This window comes from Ammodytes marinus (genome assembly GCF_949987685.1).
Source record: "Ammodytes marinus genome assembly, chromosome: 8".
Classification (NCBI taxonomy): Eukaryota; Metazoa; Chordata; class Actinopteri; order Uranoscopiformes; family Ammodytidae; genus Ammodytes; species Ammodytes marinus.
In genome coordinates, this window is record NC_137212.1 from 28,216,201 (window position 1) to 28,231,940 (window position 15,740).

At 41.0% G+C, this 15,740-nt stretch overlaps 2 protein-coding genes across 3 annotated transcripts in view; one reads left to right on the forward strand and one right to left on the reverse strand.

Annotated features, from left to right (window-relative positions):
* Window positions 1–1,757, reverse strand: part of slc9a7 (solute carrier family 9 member 7) — a gene marked incomplete at its 5' end in the record, with an annotated part of 38,674 nt that extends 36,917 nt beyond the window's left edge. For both annotated transcript variants that reach the window (XM_080032110.1, XM_080032109.1), the window contains one exon: window positions 1,463–1,757. In XM_080032110.1, the coding sequence (XP_079888236.1) occupies window positions 1,463–1,757 (295 nt within the window). The remainder of the gene's footprint in view (window positions 1–1,462) is intronic.
* A 7,472-nt stretch (window positions 1,758–9,229) lies between these two features.
* rp2 (RP2 activator of ARL3 GTPase) lies at window positions 9,230–15,036 on the forward strand. The gene is made up of 5 exons (XM_080033307.1): window positions 9,230–9,479; window positions 11,161–11,829; window positions 13,401–13,515; window positions 13,986–14,071; window positions 14,172–15,036. Exons 1-5 carry the CDS (start codon window positions 9,321–9,323, stop codon window positions 14,253–14,255), a joined length of 1,113 nt encoding a protein of 370 aa, XP_079889433.1. The 5' UTR covers window positions 9,230–9,320; the 3' UTR covers window positions 14,256–15,036.
* The last annotated feature ends 704 nt before the right edge of the window (window positions 15,037–15,740 follow it).

Below are 15,740 nucleotides of genomic sequence, written 5' to 3' on the forward strand. Positions count from 1 at the left end.
TCCAGTGTTAGATATGACCAAAATACAAGCTGTGGCCGCTCACACTATAGCTTTCCCGCACGTGAAGCGAGCCTTCACGTGCGGAAGGGGGTTCACCCCGACGGCGAACAGCATCTCCCCTGAGCCGAACAGGAGGTGGAATTAAGAGATTAACGGCGATATTTTTTTTATCGCCCGATAAGAGTTTGGCGTTAACGCAGCCGTTAACGCCGTTATCGGCCCACCACTAGATCTAACACAACATAGGTTTTGACAAAATATTATTTCTAAAAGCATGGGGGTTTGAACAACTTGACTAAGCTAAACTGTCTGTTTATTGACTGGGATAATTCCAGGTTTATAAATGCTTATAACAATTTGCGCAAACAAGCCTTACACTAATGTTTACTATAGAGTTTATGAGTGAAAAAAAGTCAATCTCAGCTGTAATATTTCTGTCAGTTTCTGTTTCTGACACATTGACACTCATATGTCCAAACATTGTGAAGCTGGAAAAATAAGACAACAAGTCACCTGGAAGAACGCCAAAGAACAGTTTACTTTTGCAGAATGACAAAAACAGAACAAATCAAAGTCTGTCTTTTTTTTATGTGAGATCTCTGGTTAATAAGTGACAGCACCGCCACCGACCGGGATCATTCTGACAAGCTATGAGAGAAAAACTCAATACTAGTCAGGTGGTGAATCTCAATTTGATTCATTGAAGTTATTTGAAGTTTCTACTTTGATATGTGTAGCCTAATTGATATATTTTCTACCTAATTGTCTATCCAGTGTGTATTGTGCAGGTTGGATATCCCCAACATAAACACAGGAAAACATGCAGACAGTCCTTTCCACTGATGATTTTGATTTTCTGCCCATTTGTGACAACCACATTAACATAGTCGCTCCCTTTTTAAGATGTATACTTGAACTACACATTCATGTAGAGTAGCCTGCAAACATATTTAAAATAAGTATTTGATATGGATGCCCTTTTTCCCTCATTTCCATGTTTGCCCAAGTATCTACTTAAATGTGTTAAATGGAGATCAAGCAATAACGTGGGCTACATGAAGGTCGTTGCGAGTGTGATGATCTAATCTATTAGACTAGATTTGCCTTCAGACAGTGTCAGGGTGCTGATTCCAAGTCAGTCAGTCAGTCAGTCATGGATGGAGCACAAGCAGCAGCCTGTATAGACGAGGCTGAGCAGCTGACAGCACCTTCTAGAAAGTGGAACGTGGCCCAACCAATTAGAATCGGTGCGAGCTGTTTGGAATGCGTAGGCGATTTAAATCATCTCAGTGTCTTCAGCTCTCTATCTTCCCCGCCGCCTCTGTACAACAGCCGCAGTACAACCACTAGGGAGACTGAATCATGCAAAGCCTGCGGGAAGGTGGTGCTGCTGCTGGTGTGTGAAGGAGAACAGTAGTAGGCTATATTTGTGCATTCAACATTATAATCCTATAAGCCTCACCGTAAATCATTGCCAGGCCGGTTTCGTGGAGGAAACGGACCCGTCTGTGCTTGAAGAGCCATATGGTGAGAATGGTTAAGGTCAGCAGTAAGATGAATGTCAGTAGATTGACGCTGTCCTGTCGGTGACTTTCCTCAGCCTCCTTCTCGGTGGCGAGCTCTTCCATTCCGTCGTCGTCCGCCTTCAGTCCCGACACCGCGCTCAGTAATAATATCCACACGGGCGTCATGGTGGTGTCCAGCAGCGCGGCAAACGCTATAGCACCGCTCCGCTTCGAGGATCCGAGAGCGACCATTGCGCAAGATGATGCTGGTGCTAGAGAGAGAGAGTGAGCACGCCGCCTCTATCTATGCCATGTCACTGCTAGAAGGGGGTAGAGCTATACGCACAGCTGAGCCGAGGAGTGAGGGAGGGAAAAACAATCCGGTGGTTCGCAGACCGTGAACCGGCGAGTTCAACCTTTTAAAGGCACACAGCGTGCACTGGTGAAGGCGAGAGGAGCCGCTTCAGGGCGAGACTGCGCTGCTGCCCGTGTGGAGGAGAGACACCGAATCACACTGCAGCACACAGGCGGCCGATTACCAGCTATAGGCCTACTGAGTCATTGTCCTGGAATTTTCTGATGAATATGCACTTCTTGAGAAGAAACAAAACAGGAAACAGACATGGTTATGTGATTGGACGTTCAAAGTCAGCCTTTTGGCAAGAAAAGTAGAAGCAAGATATCCGATAGTGGGGTGAAAGGTGGGAGGATTATACCAGGCCAGGGACAGGAGGCAGCAAGATTTAGAGGTAACGACAGCCATAATTAAAGATTTAAAAGCTGTTTTTTATTTTATTTGTATAATGTATTCATTCATACACAATAAAAAGGTATTTGTTGACTCAACTTGAATCAGTCTTGTCGTTGCTTCGACTGAGTCAAGTTTTTCATAAAAAAGTGTCAAGTCTACTACACTCAAAATAAATGTGTTGATCTATATTGTTTGTTGACTATACTGTGTCAAATAATCGGAAATGAAATACCACCACATTAATGCACTGCGGTCTTCAATTAGCGAGTTATCAAGCATCATCTCAGATCCATAAGTGCGATAAAACATGATAAAAACCATCAAAACAGACATTGGGAAGGATTTTTACCTGCTCCGCCATTGTAGGCGCATAAACATCCATCCATCTGTTTCTCTCTGCACGTGCACCGGCAGTGAGATGTTCCGGTTTGTAGCGTTCTCTCAATCAGATTCTGATTGGATATCAGGTTGTGGGATACCCGAAAAGTTTATTTGCCAATTACATGCAGAGTGGCTGACTGAGAGACCTGTGTTATGAAGCGCACACTATAGCCTAGGGCTGTGTCTTGATTCAGAGACCACGCACTTGGTAGGACGCAGTCTCGCGGTCTATGAAGGCTATAGCCTATGAAGGCCGATTTTAAGGCCGGTTTTAAGGCCAACGAGCCTTGTTAAACGAGACGGTCTCCGCAGGTCTCCGTTTACGAGCATTTCCGGTTTACGTAACAAGCCGTTACCTTGCGTGACGACTCGCTGCTCCTGTGCTGCCTAGCAACCCTGATTGCTGCCAACGGAGACAGCCCTGTCAGCGGAGGAAAAAAGAAAAATAAGTTGTCTACCAGACGAAAAGAAAAAAAAGTACAAGAAAAAAAGAAAGGAAGATAAAAGTTAAGAAGATGGAGCAACACGTTGCTGTTTTGTTATTTTTTATTTTATTTTATGCAATCTCTGAAAAAAACGCAATGAATCTTGGGATATGTTGGGCCACGAAGGATACATCTGATGCAGCCTTCAAAACTGCTTCAAAACCGTGAAACGAAGGCTGCATTTCACGACCGCATATGAGGAGCCTTGCAAGGAGCCTTGCAAATGGGACAGCCTTTGCGCGCCGCTATGACGCAATCGGTCTTCAAATGCAGCCTACGAGGCCGGTTCCAAGACCGCAACCCCTGAATCAAGACACAGCCTAAGTCATCACTGTATGAATAGGCCTATAGAACGATTTAACATGAAGGCCTATATTAACATAAATATATCGCTCACTTCACCTTTAACTGCACTATTGTCTTATTGCCATTATTAATCTGACAGTCACATATAAATAGCCTGATGCATCCTGCTGTCTCTCTTTTACTAGATTCCTAAACAAATAAACACGCTGCCACCGTCACTCACCACCAAATATCCTTATGACAGCAGGCGCAGGTGTCTTTTGGTTCACTCCCTCATCGACCTCTTATCCAGCAGCAGGCAGCTGTTTTCAGTGTTTTCAATACAAGAAGCTCCTGTATAGCCGCTGTAGTAGCGTAGGCCTACCTGCTAAAGAATGTTACTGATCAAGAGTCACATATAGAGCCTATATAGCTTACATTTTTATTTTCATTTAACTTTGAATACCTAGACACAGAGGTAGTGAGAGGTTCTCCGTGTGTTTTCTCAAGTGTCAGTGGTTTTAGTGCAGTGGTTTTCAAACTGTGGGGGGGCGCGGGTTATTGCAGGGGGGGTGCGGATGAATATGTGATTTTTTTTAATTTATTTTTTGAGTTTGTGTTTTTTCCTCTGCTTCGTTCCTCTCACTGCATTTAAATGCATTCATTATATTACAGAGAAATAGGTCTCGGAAAAAGAGCACCAAGCCCAACCCAGAGGACCCTGCATACATTTTTTTATTTTAAATTAATATTTTTATTTTTATGGAAAATCCATGTGTCTTTCTTCAATAGCTTCTAATTCACCCAGTGTCTCCAAATTATTTGTTCACACAAAATTCCTCATATTTAGCCTCTTAATTTTCCTCTCAAAGTGCACCAGATTCATAGCCTGGAAATCCAGACCCTGATATCTTGAACGATAGAGGGTCTGGCCACGATCAATAGTAATTTCCAACTCAAGGGGCGGATCCTACTCGTGCATTTCAAATGCCACTGCACGCAGTTGGATAGCACTACAACCAATCAGAGCGATGCACAAGGTGACGTAAGCCCCTTTCGTTTAGCGAACAGCTGTTAAACTGTTAAATTAAACGTTTGACGTTGTCGGTCGGCAAAACAGAACATTCCACTTACTTGCTAATGAAAGATTTGAGTGCCGTCTTCCAAATCGTAAGGGTCGAGGCCAAAGCAGTCTCAAACTCACACAACATATCCGCAGCCATCTTTGATGTTTACTATCACGGCTTCGACGTCGCATGCACGTCACTGTCGTCATCCGGTTACGTCCTCCCCAGAGTACCATATAAGGGGCTCTGGCGCGCCCATATTAGATAGAACCAATTGAAACCATAGCCAGATTTCTGGTTTTCTTGATAACGCTTCAACGGAGCGTGTCCAGACCAACACGCGCAGCAAATTTAATTTGCCAGCGCCTAGTGGCAGGTCTGGGAATGCCAAGCTACCAGATTCATGCATTTCACTTTAAAAAGGTGAAAAAAAATCTCCCAGGGGGGCATACCCCCCTAGGAGGGTCTGGTTCTCCACTGGCTACTAATTTTCCTCCATCAGGACATTGGAGGCTCTAGCGAAAAAACAATGGGTGTGTGAATGACATTTAACTAGTCAATAATTTGGGCAAGTATGTCAGTCACTACTATCCATGATTAAAGGAAGCAGGATTAAAACACTGGATTAAGATGCTAAAATTTATTAAAAAATGTGTTTAAAAATGCACAAAAATGTTTAGAATGTTTCAAAAATATGTTTAAATTTGTAAAATAATTAAAAGATCTTTCAAAACACACAGGGATTTAGAAATTTATTTTTTTGGGGGGGGGGGGCTACGCTAAAATGTGTTCTCTGAGGGGGGGCTCACTCTCTCACACTTTGAAAAACCCTGGTTTAGTGTATCCTTTGAGTAGGCTACTTGATTTAATAAAGGAAGCCTGTAGTGGCCTTATTCAGTTTTGTTGTGTTTTTCTCCCCTTCCCCATCCATTGCAATTGCGATGTATTGGTTATCCCTCCGGGATAACTTTAAGACACCCCTAGGTCCACACAGGCCCGGTTTAAGACACCCCTAGGTCCACACAGGCCCGGTTCTAGACAGTTAGATTAGGGTGGGCCGGTAGAAATTTAAGGTGGGCACACTGGGCAAAGAGACCTAGCGTGCGAGCCGAATTTTTTTGCCCTTGTAAGATCTCTGCGTCTGATTTTTGGCACATTTACTGTGAATTGTGTAGAACACAATATGCAAATAAACTTTGAGTGTTGCTGTGTGGGAGATTTGATTCTTGCATGTTTTTTTCCCAAATGTTTATGAATAACATATAATATACATTATATACAACATACTGTATCTTTTTTTTTTATCGCAGTATTAACTGTAGGCAGCCTGAGCTGATTGAAGAGAAAGCTTTGGGACTGGGCAACCTGGATGGTGGTAGTCCAGAGCTATACTATACACACACTAGTCTTTCCACTATTGCCTCCGATGTCCAGCTGGGTGAAAATAGTAGCCAGCCGAGATCACGACCCTGCTAGGGGGGTCCGGGGGTATGCCCCCCCCGGGAGATTTTTTTTTTACCTTTTTAAAGTGAAATGCATGAATCTGGTGCACTTTGAGAGGAAAATTAAGAGGCTAAATATGAGGAATTTTGTGTGAACAAATCATTTGGAGACAGTGGGTCGGATGAATTAGAAGCTATTGAAGAAAGACACATGGATTTTCCATAGAAATATAAATTTGAAATAAAATATTATACAGGGTCCTCTGGGATGGGCTTGGTGCTCTTTTTCTTATATGGGACATATTTTTCTGTAATATAATGAATTCATTTAAATGCAGTGAGAGGAACGAAGCAGAAGAACTCTGTTGTCCAGTTATCTTTTTTTCCACATACGAGGCTGAAATAGGCTATAGACAGTGCATGGGCAACTGAGGGCAGCCCCATTTCAAATATTTTTAAATAAACTCAATACACACTGTGCATGCCATGGACTTGAACGTGACGTGATCAGTTAACGTCGGATTACCTCCCGGATGAACTGATTCAATTATTAAGCTATTAACTTTCTACCAAAACATTGTATTCCTTTTATTGTATGATAATTTACATTTACATATTATGATGTTGATATCAAACACACAAACTAAAAAAAAAACTAAAAAAACCTGGCAGTCGGGACCCTAAGCAACCGCTCATTTCGCTTATGCCTCGGGCCGGTTCTGCTGACCAGTGTGTAGCATTCCCCCGAAAGATGGTTTCACACTTGACTGATGGTTTTAAGATTTATTGAATAATCCCCAAATCCAATGTAAGAGCTGGTTGCAAAACACAAAAACAATAAATCATTAGCTTACTTTACATTCGGTTTTCACGGTCCTAGCATCAATTAAACTTATAACAAGTGCTAATAAAGTTATCACACACGAAATTAAACATAAGCCACATTTTGCTATAACAGTATTACTAACCTTGTGCCTCTTTGGAGGGTGCTAAATATCTTTAACCGTCGGCATATCTGCAGTTATATTGCCGTTTTCACATAATCTCCGTTCAATTTAGTCAAAACTCCACAGGATAACCGGAAATACAAAAACGCACGCTTCAAAATAAAAGCCTTGTACTAATAAAACAGGAAGTGAGACAATAAAATCTTATACCAAGCGCAAATACATTATGAAGCAACACAAATACACTGTTTAACAGGGCTTTCTCTTGTTTAAAGCAAAAACACGATTTGGGTCAGTTACACAGTGACCACTATAATCGGGTGGGTAACTTGGAGGCAGGCTGTCCTGCCCACCCAATAATACAATTAGAAGCAATGCATGGTAATGGTATATTCTGTAGTATTAATTAATTGTCTTAATTTCATTTGACATTTTCTTGGACAGCGAATGAACTGGTCCGTCCGATAATGGGTCTGGACTTCCACCTAAAAAAAAAAGAAACCCTGGCCCCTGGCTACCGTCGGCCCTGGGTCCACACCTCCGTCCCGAGCCCCCAATGTCCTCACATATGTTTGTATTGTTTAAACACAGAACATTTAAATTGAGTGAATTAGGATTCACATAGCTTAGCCTACTTAGTTGCGTCATTGAAAGCAAAGCATATGACTGTTAATGTGAGTGAAGTGTTTTGTTTGAATTGGGTTTATATGTTCTCAGTGTCTGTGTTGTAACATGATCCTTTAATTTAGCAATGTGGCCACCATAACCAAAGTTCATGTTTGATTAATAACCTGTGACTTTGACACTTTTTTGTTGTCAACGAAACAGCACCCCCTGTGATGGGTTTATGGGGAACAGGTAAACTTTGTCAACGTAATCCCTGTCACCTATTTATTTTCTGCCATCTTGACACAGTATATTTGATGTGCTGAATTAATTTGTGTGGAACCTTTTGACAAACCATGATCCTGTTTAGCTATATTCAATAAATACAAATTTATATGAAAAATGTTAAAACATAAAATGAAGAGGGTTGAACAACAAGGCTGTAACAGGTAGCAGCCTCGCTATAACATAATACAACATGCAATCTCTTCAAATGCATTTGAAACACTGATGCAACAGTATTAACCTCCTGAAAATATATTCATTTAGAAGCTAATCAGACACAACACACCCTGGAGGCTGTTTCATCACAGGGTTTGTTGACACTGCCCTTGGCAGATGTAGGCGTTGTTGAAGGTAGAATGAGGTGAAAAGTTCATAAGAAGTGTTTAGTCTGGTGGTGAAAGCCTAGACTACAAGCAACGTATCTCCACTTCAACAGTGATGTATTTTCAGTGGGCTGTTCCTCTATCACCCAGCAGCTCTAATGCTGTGCACTCCACTACATCAAGGGCAGTAGGCAATGGCATATACTGATTTCTAGAGCTATTTACTATACACCACCTACTCTATAAGTCCCCAGAGAACATTGGTCACATAATGGTTATGTGGTTACACAGAATGGAAGGTTAGGCTTCAGAGCATCTCTCACTGAGACAGGATGGGAGATCACCTATTATTAGAGTGGCCTAGTAGCTTAAGTTGCAGGTTAATCTGATGTCAGCTTTGGGCATGTTGTTTGTGGTGGCATGTTTGTATACATTTTATGTTTAACTCACACTTCATTAAATATCAACACTACACATTAAAATAGGACTGGTGTCAGTGGTGTGTAGAAATATGCACACTTGCATGATGTCGGTTTGATTCCTTTTTCAGTCTTTTGATGTCATCCCACTAATATAGATCCATACTAATATTCTATATCACTACATATTTTACTCGAGTTACTAGCTTCTATAAGCAGATTTTTGTGTTAAAGACAACACCCAGGGAGGTGTGCCCAATCTGTTGATAACGCTGCGTTCAAGGTAGTCAAGTAAACTAATCTCTTTTTTATTTTTATTTTGCCCCCCATGACAATTGAATTGATGCACAGCAGCCTCGATGGTTGCAGAAAAATATATTGAAGAGGAATTTATAATAATAATCTAAGGTCATTTTATTTCACAGTAGCAGCATTATGTGTTCATACATAGCCTAATTAGCACATTTAATAGAAAATCCAAAGAATATCAATACGTTTGAGTTTCAATTGAACTTTCCTATTTTAACATGCATTAAATGTGCACTTAAAATACAATCTGGTAGCGGAAATCCTATTTTCTAGGTGTCCTCAAACGCCTCGGGAGCACTTCTCCCGTCCAGTGCTATCCAGCTCCGTGATTGGCTGCTGTAACGACTACCGCGGCTCCGATTGGTTGCTAAACGAAGCTGGGAAACAGGAAGCCCCCCCCAAAAAAAAAAAATCTTGACAACTGAAGTGCACGTAAGCTTCTGCCTCACATTTTCTCGTGTTCTCCGAGCTCACGTTACGTTTTAATAAAATTGGTCGCTACTGAAAGACTCAAAATGGGTTGCTGGTTTTCGAAAAAATCCAAAAGGAAGGAAGACAGAGAGGATCTTACGCCGACAACGACCACTGTCGAAACTACGACCAGCAACGCCGTTCCCCTTGGCAACAACACCGACGAGGCTCCAAAGCAGTACAGCTGGGACAAGAGGGAGAAGGTAACGCGCTGCACCCGAACAAGCACATACAAGTGATTGATGAAATAAATGCAAACCCGCTGCAAACTGAACACTTTAGCATGCAAACCTGATTGACATTTGTTTGTTTAGTTCCGGGGGCTGCAGTACAATCTGAAAGAGGCGCGGCTAGCTACACGCCCTTCATTTATAGATGAATAAAGTGGCTAGCGGTTGTGTAACATAAATGTTTATCCTTCCTTTATAAAAGGCAAATAACATGTTTCTATTTCCATCGTGATTTCCTAAACGGTTTCTGTTTGTTTACCTGCAGAGATTGATGGCGCAGCAGCTAACTGTCATTGCATCCGGTCTCTACATATTCAGCTGTAACATTTTCCATTGTTGCCTAACTAAGCAGGGGGTGTATGCAATGCTCAGTATAAGTTGAACACTCATTGAGTTTTAGATTCAGAGCCTCTCTGCCCCCCCCCCCCCCACACACACACACACACACACACACACACACACACACACACACACACACACACGCACACGCACACGCACACAGCGTTATCTCATTAAGGGATTAATACACTGCACCGTGCAGTTCACTGTCCCTCGGCTGTCCACATATAACATGGCTAGTTGTCATTTGTCAGACATAACAGGCGTTGGCTAAGCAGGTGGTCCAACTTCCTCTTCGACTCATGGGATGTTTCATCTTCATGTGGCGTTACGTCATGATGTAATAATATACCACAAAGTGCAGCATCAGGTTCTGTGGAGTCTGAAAATAGTTTGGTAGCTTTATGCAAGTTATTAAGGAATAAAAATTCACTTCAACTACTAATCAGTTACATTTACATAGACCAGTATCACAAATGACAATTTGCCTTGGGGATTAAAACACTGTCTCTGTGCTCTGTCCTTACAACCTCGGTTTAAGGACAAACTCTACCCTTGTATAATAGGCTTGTCTAAAAAAGCTTATTTGAAGGAAAAACATCAACATTTTCATTATAAGTTGGGGGAGATACTGTATATCAGAGACTATATGGTTCAACAAAGGTGACTTGAGAGCAAAGACACCCTAGGGGGAAAGCTAGTTTGGTTACTGCAGCTACTTAGAAAAAGTACTTCAAACTAATGTCTATAAATTGATCTAATTGTCAAAGTTCATGCTATACATTTATAACTAAATATATAATACAAAAATGTAAAACGTATAACATACATCACACATTTAAAAAACATTAACAATGACCAAATCTTTTCACAGGTGAGCTGACAATCCAGGTGCCTGGAAGGTGAATCTCCCTGAGATCTAAAGCTGTCCGTAATAAAACAGTCCCATCTGGACTTTTCACAAAGACCAAATAACAGAGAATGACACCTTTTTGTTGTGAACAAATCTAGATTTTCTATTATCTGGGGGTCGTCAATGGGGGTTCAATTTGAGAAGCAATTGTCTAATTAAAATGATTACCTTTCCATTTATGGCACATGAAATGTTTGTAGTTTTTGTAGTTTTTTCACAAAAAATGCCAAACAAGTAATTGAACTACTTGAATTTCTATGCAAATATTTAGCTGAACTACCATCAAACTAATGCAAAATGAAGTTAAACTACCACTAGTTTGATAACCTGTGTAGCTCACTACCCCCCGACACTGATTATATTGTTTGAATGCTAATGCAGCCACCTCTTCCCTGTGCACAGGTTGACCCCAAAGACTACATGCTGACAGGGCTGAAAGACGTGACGGTGGGCCGCCTGCCTGGGACACTGAACGGCCAACAGTTTGTCATCCAGGAGTGTGAGAACTGCAACATCTACGTCTTCGACCACTCGGCCACCATCACCATCGACGACTGCGTCAACTGCCGCATCTTCCTCGGACCCATCAAGGGCAGCGTGTTCTTCAGAGACTGTAAAGACATCAAGTGCGTGGTGGCCTGCCAGCAGTTCCGCACACGGGACTGTAAAAAGATGGAGGTGTTCTTGTGCTGCGCCACTCAGCCCATCATCGAGTCCTCCACCAGTATGAAGTTTGGCTGCTACCAGTACTTCTACCCCGAGCTGGCCTTCCACTTCAAGGACGCCGGCCTCAGCATCTTCAACAACAACTGGAGCAACATCCACGACTTCACGCCGGTCAGCGGGGAGACCAACTGGAGCCTGCTGCCAGAGGCTTCAGCGGTGGGGGACTATGTGCCGGCCCCAGACCCAGAGTCTGACTTCAAGGCGGTGCGGGTGTCGGGAGAGTCGTCACGCAGCATCGTGCCTTTGACCAAGGGAGGGAGGCGTAAGGACAGCGAGGAGTCCTGCCTCTTTGTCTTCTTCTCTGGAGAGTACAGCACCGCAAACGCCCGCAAGCTCATAGATGAGGTGAGAAGTTAAAAAATAAAATAAATAAATAAAAAGACAAAGGCTGTGCAGATGGTTCACTTATAGTCTTACTCTTAACACTCTGGAAACCTGGTCTTAAAAAGTAAAATTCAATATATTACATAGAAGTTGGATGTCTCAATAAGCTTTTACAAAAATCCGATTGAAAATAAATGTGCATACATTTTATAAAACTTGGATTAAAAAAAACAGCTTTTTTACTGTCTAGACAGTTTGACAGGACGTGTGGGCGTGGCTGTATCAAACCATATCCATGGCAACAGTCATTGGGTTTATAAAATGTTCGGGCAGAGAACTGCAATGATTTGTCCAAAATACTTATTGTGTTTATAAGAACCAGAGCATAGCCCGCCTCATTTAAACCATATTTCTGTAAGTCTATCAAACTTAAATGGCAATATCTTTAATTGGGATTTATAAATATGCCTTATACTCTTTTCAGATGCTAACTGTCATGCAGCTAACTCCCCAAATTACATAGTGAGAATTTAGGATGTTGTGGATTTGAGTTTACAGGGGCTTTAACATTGTTAAAATGAGTCTTTTTGGATTGTAAATGGGAAAGCGGGTGGTGTAAGAGATGTATCGGGGCTTACCTACTGATACAATAATGAATGATGATAATAATAATAATAATAATAATAATAATAATAATAATGTGTTTACTATCACAGCATTTTTTATTTTATTTTTTTAAAGGTGAAGAAAGCAATATATTTGTGATAGTATACGTGTTAAATCGCTCTATATTCATACAGTGATAACTTATATAGTGTGCACGTTTCATAAATCCGATCTCTCAAAAATACTTCCCAATGTCTGCTTTGATGGTTTTTATCATGTTTTATCGCACTTACAGAACTGAGATGATGCTAGATAACTCACTGCTTGAAGACCGTAGTGCATTAATGTGAACAGAAGTAAAACAAAAAGGATCCTGAATGAAGTCAAGTGTTGAGGAAATTGTTCTTGGAGTACTTGTTCTAGCAGAGAAATCTGATGCTGGTTATGAGCCAAACCAAATGAGCTGCATCGTCACTGAAACTGATGTTGCTGTCATCCAAGAATGAAAACATGTCCAGTCCATCCAGTTTAAAATGCTGGGCTTCTCTCCTCAACTGAAGCTGTTGCAACTCAATGCATTTATTGTGTGTGTGGTTTTTTTTTTTTTACACACGCCAGCATTTCCTTTTGTTAGCTGTGACACTGATACATCCATAAAAATCAGTGACCTATACATATTGTAATTGTTTTTATATGGATTCTGTAAGTATTGATTTTTTCTTTTTCTTTTTTTTCTTTCTTACTTAATAGAGCTGACTTTGGACATGGAAATGCTAAACCGACTGCTCCTCTAAACATTCTAGTGATGTTTGCCTTGTTGCCAAAAAATGCATTACTCCATTACACAAGTCTTTACTTTTACGGTTTCTCTCATCTGTTTACATACAGGATTCTTCAGATACGTTATGGTTCACTGCAAACCTTGGATATTTTTTTTATTTTATTTTATTGAACTTTTTCCCTGTGGTTTGCCAACCCCTTTTTAGATGGGCGCTAAGGGTTATGTGCTGATCCAGACCAAGGAAGTGTCAATGCGACCGGAGGATGTGAAGAGAGTCTTTCAGAACAGTGCAGAGGAGCTTGTGGAGTGGATCACCAAAGGTACAGTTATGTTGCTGTTGCTGCTCTCAAATATCTCTTCAATATCAGCTGCACGGGAACTCCACCATTTTGGTTCGATCTTATCTGTACAGCCCACAGATACAGCAGACTCATTTGCATTAGAGTATCAGGTCATGTTGTATATACTAGTGTGTGTGTGTGTGTTTAGGAGTGCAAACTGGCAAAACATTTCAAATCAAAAGCCTCTTTATTCCCTCTCAGAGCACAGTTTGCTGCTACATTTCACAAGCTAAAAAAAGGACTTGGTCAACATGCTACTATGGTTTTTTTATTTTATTAATTTTTTAAGCATGATGAAATCCCTGACTGAATTTAAGGATCTCAATTTGGTCAGAGAGCAGCAGTATCTGTTTCATAATCCGAGTGTGTGTCTTATATGTAAGGAAATGTATATGTTTATTTGGGACTGTTGTACTGTAGGATTGTGACTTGATGTCTCACTGCTTAAGGTCCCGTCATTGCCCTGGAGCTGAATGGTGACGGAGTCGTGGACGCCTGCAATAACATGGCTACGGGAGTGTTCAGTGGGACCAAGGTAAATGGAATGTAGTTGTGGCATTTCCCTTGTCTGGCTTTGCACAGATTACCTACCTTGTTGATAAATCTATAATTATTTGATGTATTTTCCTCCACAGGTCTTTGTCTCCAACAACAAAAACACGTCCTCTCGAGACGTGGACAGCTTCTTCAACTTTGCCGACATGCAGATGGGTTTGTGAATGATTCAGCATCAAAAACAAACTGATTTTCAAAAACACCCCCCCGCTCCCCGCCCCTTGCCGGCCAGTTCGGGGTGAATATAAGTAAAGTTTGATTATTTGCCTGTTTTGGTCCTAAAAACTATAGTAGGACTGGAAAAATATGAAGGACTGTGTTTGATAAGGCCTTATATGAAACAATTGAGTTCATCAACCATGAGTCTTTAGACTGAAATTCACCCCTCTATCATCCACAAACATTTGCTGTAAACCAGTTGACATCCATTAGTTGCTGAGGCTGCTGTGACTATTTATATATTTCTCTGAATGTATTCGGTTAATTCTGTCGCTTCATTCTATCGATTGTGAATGTAGCTCTCTGCTGTACATGTTATTCATTGTAATCTAACGCTTAGTTTTTCTTCACTGGTTGAAACAGTGGTGGCAGTGGAGAAACCATGAGCACAAGAATGCCTGAGGGACAATATTTTGTATGTCTAAATCATATTTGTATTTCTTATAGAGTCTTATTTGTGTATGTGGTTTAGATAATGGACATGTTTGAAATGTGTATATTAGAGATGTGCTGTGTAGAAGATAACTACATCTTTATTGATATCTGTAATAAGGGCAAAGTCAATTGTGAAAGTTTTGAGTGTATTCTGCTGTTCAGTGAGATTAACTGGTCTGTTTACACACTTGTAAAGTTGCTGAGTTTTTGATGTAGGCCAATCACGTGATACTTTTTATTTTATTTTGTAATATTTGTTTTGTACTCTCTCCTGAATGTTTTTGTATAGATGCAAACTCATGTTTTAAAATATAGTTTTTAATAAAAGTTTGATCACGTGTGACGTCCTTTTGTCCTCAGGCTTTCCACACCTAAATACAGTGTGTTACAGTGATAGTGGGTGTGGGGTGACTAAGCTGAGTTAGTGCAGTTCCTCTAGTCACTATCAATGCCTAGGTTTCATTTACAGGCAATATATATGTATATGTAATATGAAAGTCAAGCAATAAGGTTAAAGGTAACCCTCAAGTCCTCTGAGTAACTTGTTAACCTTTGGAAAAGAACTTCTTTAATTCAGTTTGAACAAGCTGTTAATGCTCCCATCTCTATCCCCCTTGCTGTTGTTGAAGAAGCACATACAGTGCCTTGCAAAAGTATTCATACCCCTTGAAACCAACACAAAGTGACGCATAATTGTGAAGTGGAATGAAAATGAAACATGGTTTTACATTTTTTTTATAAATAAAAAAGTGTGGCGTGCAAAAGTATTCAGCCCCCTGAGTCAATGCTTTGTAGAACCACCTATAGCTGCAATTACAGCTGCAAATCTATTTGGGGTATGTCTCTACCAACTTTGCCCATCTACAGACTGACATTTTTGCCCATTCTTCTTTAAAAAATAGCTTGAGCTTCAGATGTAGCATCAGATTGGATGGAGAGCGTCTTATGAACAGCAAAGTCTTTCCAGAGATTCTCAATTGTATTGAGGTCTGGAC